The sequence below is a fragment of the Arachis hypogaea genome, chromosome 5 (assembly GCF_003086295.3).
Source record: "Arachis hypogaea cultivar Tifrunner chromosome 5, arahy.Tifrunner.gnm2.J5K5, whole genome shotgun sequence".
NCBI lineage: Eukaryota > Viridiplantae > Streptophyta > Magnoliopsida > Fabales > Fabaceae > Arachis > Arachis hypogaea.
This window is the reverse complement of record NC_092040.1, coordinates 34,831,168-34,839,884: the sequence shown is the minus strand read 5'-3', so window position 1 is coordinate 34,839,884 and position 8,717 is coordinate 34,831,168. Positions and strand designations below refer to the sequence as shown.

At 31.7% G+C, this 8,717-nt stretch overlaps 1 protein-coding gene and 1 pseudogene across 1 annotated transcript; one reads left to right on the top strand and one right to left on the bottom strand.

Moving 5' to 3' along the window:
• On the top strand, positions 1 to 811 carry LOC112801177 (large ribosomal subunit protein P2B). Its single transcript, XM_025843756.2, has 3 exons — positions 1 to 190; positions 316 to 542; positions 647 to 811. Exons 1-3 carry the CDS (start codon positions 103 to 105, stop codon positions 671 to 673), a joined length of 342 nt encoding a protein of 113 aa, XP_025699541.1. The 5' UTR covers positions 1 to 102; the 3' UTR covers positions 674 to 811.
• A 2,738-nt stretch (positions 812 to 3,549) lies between these two features.
• On the bottom strand, positions 3,550 to 4,274 carry LOC112803430 (protein DETOXIFICATION 29-like; annotated as a pseudogene).
• Between the last annotated feature and the right edge of the window lie 4,443 nt (positions 4,275 to 8,717).

Genomic DNA, 8,717 nt, shown 5'->3' with positions numbered 1-8,717 from the left:
TAGCCCTATTTATATATCTGCAGAACTGAAAAAACCTTCACTGTTGTTCATTCCCTCACCAGATCCACGCCGCGATTCGTGATACGTAGTTGCGGAAGGAACATGAAGGTCATCGCCGCCTACCTCCTTGCCGTCCTCGGTGGCAATGCCGCTCCTTGCGCCGCCGATCTCAAGGGCATTCTCAGCTCCGGTAGCCTTTTTTTTCTAATTAATCCTATTTTATTTCAATACATTTCTATTTTGCTTCGAAGTTAGTTGATTTGTGGAGAATTTACACCTTAATATTGTGAATTATGAAATGTATGTTTTGTTCAGTTGGTGCTGAAGCAGATGATGACAGCATAACGCTCCTTTTGTCTGAAGTTAAAGGCAAAGACATAACAGAGGTTATTGCCGCCGGAAGGGAAAAGCTTGCGTCGGTGCCTGCTGGTGGTGGTGGTGCTGTTGCCGTCGCCGCTGCTCCTAGCGGTGGTGCTGCTGCTCCCGCAGCCGCCGAGGCAAAGAAGGAGGAGAAGGTCGAAGAGAAGGAGGAATCGGATGATGTAAGAAGATTCAATTATTATTATTATTTTGGTTGCGTTTATTTAATTACTTTGGTTTTTCAAAATGATCTGATAATTTGGTTTTGGATTTGTTTGTGGTGCAGGATATGGGATTCAGTCTCTTTGATTAAGTGGTAGGTTGTTCAAACTAGAGCTTCTAAGTTTTGTCTCTTATTTTCGGGTTAATTGTAGTGATCTATGTGTTTGAAAGGATTTGGTTTATATTTTTATTGACTTTTATTAATGTTATGGAACTTCAATTTGGTAAACACAGTTGAGTTTATTTCTTGGTTTAGTTTATTTTTGCCTGGACTTACGTTATATGCTAATTCAGTTAGTTTGGTCGTGACTGAATTAATAGGGGAACAATGTTAGGGGCAGCAAATTTTGTAATTGTTAGCCATTAATTAGCCATTAATTAGTCATCAATAATGATTTGATGGTGTGAGATTAGTATAAAATTTCATGCAATGACTCACTTTTTTCTGTTGGCCAAAATTTAATAATTTAATAGAACTGTTGGCCTTCTAGACTTTTCCATTGAATAAAATATGGGTTGGGAAGTGATAACGAAAACTAATATCAAATATCGTGAATTGAATAATGAAGATAAATCGATTCGTTAAGATATAGATATACAATGACTGAATTTTATATGCTATTATGATCGTCCTAATTTTACAATGAAATTCCTCAGAATGTCAAAAAGATTTTCTGGCGATATCGAAATTCAATTTATTTTATGTCTTTTCTCGCGCAGTGTGTGCTGTCATTCTGTGAATGTGCATTGATGTTGTAAGTCGAGCAGTTAGATTTTCTAACCCAAATTTTAACACAAGGGATAAAATTGAAATATTAAATAAAATTAGAGATAAAATGTTCACTCAAATACTTTCTTTAATCAATTCGGATCTAGAATATGCGTTTGCTCTAGAATTATCAACCGTTGCTGCTGCAGTGCTACTTTCAATTAACAATATTTATATTTTCCTATGTCTGGATCATTCTTCACAATCTCGTTCTCTGATTCGTTATACCCGCCCCACTTCTTTATCCTATTTCGGCAAGAGAGGCCTGCCATTAGATCAAAAGATTAGGCTCTAATAAAAATAGATTAATGTTATACGTTCAAATTTTATTATGAGTTAAGTTTAACTGAATTTAAAAATAAGATTTAGAATAATATGAGTTATAATTAATTTTTGTTATATTAGACCAATTTGATTAACAAAAAAATTTGGATGTGTAGTATTCATATTGCTATTTTTTAGTTTCACTCTTTTGAGTCTTTTCAACTACTAAGGTGTTTTGTATATTGAAGTTTTGATGGAAAAATATTGCAGGGTGTAACTTTGAACAGTAAATAGACTCAAGGTAAAAAGTACGTTAGAGTGTAGAAGTGCTTTTGTTCTTAAATCCACGTTTACAAGAAGCAATAATTTCTAGCTTCTCCGTTGTACTAACGTGCTTTTAGCTAATACTTTCCATATTTTTTTTTTACTAACTTTATCCTTTATACATATTTATAGAATTCTTATTATTCCTCTTTATATGAATTCTTTTTTATTATTTTTTATTAATTTTTTTATTTGATATTATATATTTTTATAGTTATAATTTTTGTGTATTATATTAATTATTATCTTTTTATAATAGAATTTATTGATCCCATTAGATAATAATAATAATAATAGTTAAAAATTATAATGTATAAAAAAGAGTACTAAGAGTATTAAAAATATATTATATAAAAAATATATAAGAAAAAAATATAAAAAAAATTAAACATGTATAAAAGAATAATATTATAATTTAATGTCATGTCCTTTTAAGTGATTATCTATCTAAGAGTAATTTTAACTAATATTATCCAAACAAAATTTATTTTATCAAAATCAATTTTGGTAAAAAGTTGCCAAACATAAATCATGTTGACACAAACTTACTTCTATCCAAAATCAATTCTATAAAATCACTTTTATTCAAACTCCAGTTTGACCAATCACAATCCAAACACACACTCAGTTATTCTTTAAATTCTTTTTTTTTTCCGACATTTTAATTCATTAATACATAATAGTAAATTGTTTTGATCCAACACCGTAGTAGAAAATTTTACCTCTTTACCCCCAATTGGTTTTATAGACCATGAGGCTAAACACACATAATTGTAGGAAGGTCCTTGACAACATTCCAGACCAAATTCCCTAAAAGTCGTCAGGCACACCAAAAATATGCTTAGAATCATTTCTCCCGAAGGTAATGAATTAATAGGAGAGACTAGAGAGGGGGGATAGCAAATGGAAAAGTAATGAGATGAAAAGAGTAGCTTACGATGACACCCATGTGAAGCTTGAAACCTAACACAAGTCCAAGGGGAACACCAAATAGAAACAAGCAATGTTTACATAAGCAACCATAGTCTGCCATCCTGCCCCAACTGCAACCCCTGAAACAACTAGCTGCACATTGTTAATAATAATGCATAAGGCTAACAATGGTGTAAGCTCCATAACGTGGGCTTTCACGGCTCCATCAGTTGAAAACAAGGAAGGGTATTGCTTCCTGAAGATGACAAGAACCATGGAGAGCAAGAATGCAATCACAAACGAAGTGATCATAGCAACTACTATGGTCAATTTTGCTGTTCTTGGGTGACTTGCCCCGAGTTCATTTGACAGCCTCACATTGCATGATGTTAGGAATCAAATTAGTTTTTATTAAAACTAAGCACATTTCTTTTAATTGTTGTTGTGTTGCATAGTTTTTCTGAAAAATGATGCATCTAAAATCGGACCAAACCTCACGGCTGCATTCATTCCGAAGGGCGAAGGCGAACATGATTGTCCAGCCCAAGATATTCATGTTTCAAATTCATCATCAGAAAAACATGCATGAATCGCCAGCATTGGAAAAGGTGAGCATTGAACCCATAAAAAAAATTTGCTTTTTATTGTAAGATAATGTTGTGTAGTACCATATACTCATTGCATCCACCGAATTTCTGCATTCTTTAGATAACCAGCGAACAAATCAGGACCATAAAGTACCAAACTTCCAAGCTGCACAAGATTTTAAGGAAACATATAGAAGAATATTTATCTTTTGGGTAGATAAAAAAAAACGTGTGATTATAATTTGGTAATAATATAGATATACAAGCATAGGCAGTACATAAATGTGCATATATATGAAAATGTGACGCACCAGAGCATAATAGCAGAGGCTAATGAGAGACGAATAAAACCAGAGACTCTGAAATGCTTGCAAGGAGAATCCCTTCCAAGTGTCCTTGCAACTTTCACTCATAATGTAAACCATTTGAGCCACCACTATGACACGTTAAGCATCACGGCAGCGCAGTTTTAGCATCAACACCCAGCTCAGCACCGCATGCGCCACCAACACCCCCGCAGAGATCCAAGCCATGACCATGATCTTGCTTTGTGCCTGTAGGAATTTTTGGATGGGGAAGTTCATGGAGTATGCAAAGAGTTGTGGAAGCATCCAAAGTGCGAATACTCCCACCACCTTTGCTATGGATGCTGTCTCCCCTATCAATCTTGGTAACTGGCAAGCAAGCACATATAAGAAGCTAAGGAGAAGTGCAATGGCGTTGAGGATCACCCATGATCTTTGCATTAAGACTCCAAGCATTTCCAACTTTCTTGCTCCAAATGCTTGTCCGCCTAGTGTTTCTAGTGCCTTCCCATTCCAAGCTGCATCATTGCAAAATATATGCAATTACTTTGACTCATTTTATTTAGATTTTGTTTCAAGGAAACAATAATCTCTTTTTCAATTATGAAATATATGTGGAAATGTTACTACTGGTAAAGAAAAGTCTAAATAATATAGTTTATTTTCCAGTTGAAATGATTTTTTTTTTGTCGGAGTAGGAAATTTTTTGAAGAGCTAAAATTTTGAAATCCCTAAAACTTAGTAAAATACATATTTTAAACTAAAACAATAGATCCATAACATAAGTTTATTAGCAACAATATCAGCTTGGCGTTCTTATGGTATGTATAAAGTGGAGTTACTTATATTTTAGGGTAAAGTAATAAGTTAGTTATATATTTAGGCGTAATCTTGTTTTGTTCTTTAAGGTTTAAAGTGTTATGTTTGAATTTAAAAAAGTTTCATTTAGCTTCAATGTAGTCCCTCGTGATGTCAAAGTTAAATAATTAACGGAATGTCCTACATGACAGCAGTACAAGAATAAGGTCGATAATATGGAGAACAACTACAAGCTTTAGAGGCACAAAATCAACTGTAAATACATTAATACATTTATTTATCATTTTTTTATAATTTAAATGAAATATTTTTTATAGAACTAAGGAGAATGATAAATAAATGTATTAATGCATTTATAGTTGATTTTGTGCCTCTTGAAATTGTACTTGTTCTCCAGATTATTAACCTTGTTCTTGTACTACTGTCAAGTAAGATATTCCGTTAATAATTTAACTTTGACCTCATTGTGGGACTACATTAAAGCTAAATGAAACATTTTAAAATTCAAATAGAACACTTTAAATCTTAATGACAAAAACAGGATTACGTCTAAACGTAAGAACCAATTTAATACTTTACCCTATATTTTATTAAGAACTTATATGGTATATACTTGGATAGTGTTAAAAAAAAATTATATCCTCATTTAACTAAAAAATTCTTTTTGCCACATTTTAAGGTAATAAATGGTTAAATAATAAATAATTCTTTTTTGTTTATTGGAAACGCCATGTATTCTTTAACTTTTAGGTTTTAGCCCTTACTCAGCTATTATATAAAATTAAGAATGATTATCTAAATCAAGTTTTTAAGAATTTTAAAAATAGATATTTAGTCCAAAAAAATTAATATACAAAAATATCTTTAAAATTTTTCTTCGACGGACAAATTAATTCCTAATTTGCTTTTTTTTTCGTTTGTAATCGACAAAAAATAATGAAGTGACATGTTGGGGTGATGCAGATGGACAAATAAGTCCTCGCATTCCATTCCCAATTCAAACCAATTCAATTCCTCGCGTCTTAGCTAGAAATGCAATAATCAAACATGATTTCATCTGCATCCTTTCCTGCGTCTCTTCTCGCCACTAACTTCATTGGAAGATCTGTCGCTCCACCGTCTGTTCGTGTCAGATCCCGTCCGCTTGTCTCCTTTGCCACCATTATTCCTGCTGTTTCGATGATATTGTGTTCAAGGCTCAGAAACAGATTGATTCCCAACAAGTTGATGAGGATAATGCAAAGTCAGTGATTAACTTGAATGAAAATGATCCTCTGAGAGGCAAGGATGGTCCTGTTTTGATAATATTGTAAATTATCAGTGCTCTCATGGACGAATCTCCTTTTCGGTGGCTAGAAGTCGCTGAGCTTCTCCTACTACTTGTCATTGGAATATGTCCAATTTTAGAACGTGAAAAATGTAGGGTTTTTTATTTGAATCCCACTATACATTCAAACAATTTTACATCCAAGACATTTAGTTTACGCTGCGGGACTTCTTCTCTTCTTCTTCTTCTCCTTCTCCTTCTTTTTATCTTTTTTTCATTATCGTCATCGTCACCTCGTCACCACCACCATACCACCACATCCATCTTCTCCTCCTCATGTTTCTTTTTTATTTGAATTTCTTTGATCTCCTCCTTCCTTTTCTTCTTCCTCCTCCATCATCATTATCGTCATCACCAACAATACCAATATTTTGCTAACATCTTTATTGATTCTGATTCTCTGTGGTAATCGAATGAACCGAAAATATAATCAAAACAAAATCATTGTATAATACCAAATAAACCGAAAATGGTCCATTATATAAATTCGAATTCAGAAACACTTGCGTCTCGAATGAATCGAAAATATTATCAAAACGAAATCATTGTATAATACCAAATGAACCAGAAATTGTTCATTATATAAATTCGAATTCAGAAATACCTGCGTCTCGAATGAACCGAAAAATAGCTCAAAACAAAAGTATAAAACCAAATAAACCGAAAATTGTCCATTATATAAATTCGAATTCAATGATAACGATAACGACGATACATATTAGAAGAAGACAATAACGATAACGATGATGATTATGGTGATGATGATGATGATGGAGGAGAATGATGAAAAGGAAGGAGGAGACGAAATTCTAATAGTAGGAGGAGGAGGAAGAGGAAGAGGTGTTGTTGGTGACGACGGTAATGAAATTGAAAAATAATAAAAAAAAAAGGAGAAGAAGAAGAAGACGTAGCATCCAGAGTGAAGAACATGCGTGAATTTGAAACAAGAAGAAGAAAAGAAATACGTAACTCAAATCACTTGAATAAATTTGGATGTAAAATTGCTTGGATGTGGAGAATTACTCTTTTTATTTTCAGAAAATAAATACGAGGAAGACAACAAGAAATGATGTCGTTCTATTGACAAGGATAGTGATTTATTTACACGTGGTGTCTAAGCGCGATATTTCATCATTTTTTGTTGAGTATGTACGGAGAAAGCAAGTCAAGGGCTAATTTGTTTGTTGAAAAAAAATTTTAGAAATATTTTTGTGTATTAATTTATTTTAGGATTAAAGTGTTTTTTTTTTATTTTCAAAAATTGATTTAAGTAGTTATTTTAAAATTAATTAATTTAATTAATTGCTAAAAATATAACTTCCTATTTTATTGGAAAATATCACTTAATTAGATTTAATTTAAATAAAATCTTAAAATTTCTTTCTTTTAAATTGTTTTAAACTTTTTAATATTCAAATAGGCTAAAACTAATTTTTCTAAAATCACTACAATTGTTTGGACATGAAAATTATGAATGACCGAATTATGAACACAAATAAATTTAATCTATGAATATAAACTGAAGGCTCTTCTTTCTCGTAGAGTAAGAAGGGAAAAAAAAATAATAAAACTCATGGTCACAGAAAAAACCATCAATTCTTCGAAAGCCATTGTTAATTGCTAAGTAGAGTAGATTTCTGGGTAAATCTTTTTGTTTTTTGTTTTTTTTTTTATCAGTTATGACAAAACTGAATACACCATTTGATCCTTCCTCTCTCAACTACTTTAATATTTTTTTTTTCTAGTTTTCAGAAGAACGGGCATCAAAAGGGGCATTCTACGGTGCTGTTTCTGCTTGTGCTGAAAGTATGTGGCATGATAAAGGAGAAAATGCGTGGTTGTATTACTTCCAAACTACCGACAGTTTCTGTGTTAAAGCTGATCATACTCAGATAGTGATGTATGTCGAAAATTTGGTTAGATGATAGTAATCTTGTGTTAATAATGCTAGTTATGTTATTGGGCCTATTTTTGAGAACCCAATAAAAGTCTGATCTCACATTTAAATGTGGTTGTTTTTTGTTGTATTATTGAACAAAAATAAAGTGAACATAATATATCACACTGAATTTTGTTTTTTGTTCTACGTTTTGGACTATGAAAATAATTTTTTAGACATAAACATTAAATTGGATCATGAAAATACAATTATAGCAATAATAAACAATAAAAATATAAAACCAAAGAAAATAAATAATAATAATAATAATAATAATAATAATAATAATAATATTTTAAAAAAAGGAGAAGATAGCTCTGAAATTAAGGATTTAGGGTATGAAGGGAGAAGGTGCTTCTTAGTGCTCTATGTTGTTGTAAAACCCATGTTATTTGGTTTTAAAATTTTTTTTGGAATAAAAAAAATTAATAACTTTTATTTAAAAAAAAAAGAATATTTGTTTAGATATTTATTTTTTTAAGTTTAATTATTTTTATTTTTTAAATTAAATAAGTTGAAAATTTTAAATAGTTGTATTTTGAATTTAAATATAACTTTTGAAAGTATATGTTAAATCGAAAAACTATGCTTAAACTTCAAATAATTTAAAATAATTCAAAGTATGAAATCTTAAATTTTTATGTTTGCGTTCAAAATGTTGTATGTTAAAACGGTTATAAAAAAACGCACCGGGCAGTCGGTTCAATCGCTCTAATCATGAACCAGCAACAATCACGATTCGGTTAATCTCTTAAAACGACATCTTAAAAGACTGGTAGAAAATCGTGTTGCTGCCTGACAACTGGTCGGTTGAACCAGACCGGGGACGGGCCGGTTTGCAAACAACGGCGTCGTTTTGGGCAAAAGGCTTACTATCGTTGAACCAAGC

Bases quoted from the DNA above. Each gene is read 5' to 3' on its own strand.
- LOC112801177 (XM_025843756.2), top strand. From the start codon at position 103: ATGAAGGTCATCGCCGCCTACCTCCTTGCCGTCCTCGGTGGCAATGCC. The intron at 191-315 runs GTAGCCTTTTTT...TGTTTTGTTCAG, and splicing joins CAAGGGCATTCTCAGCTCCG to TTGGTGCTGAAGCAGATGAT. The intron at 543-646 runs GTAAGAAGATTC...TTTGTGGTGCAG, and splicing joins AGAAGGAGGAATCGGATGAT to GATATGGGATTCAGTCTCTT.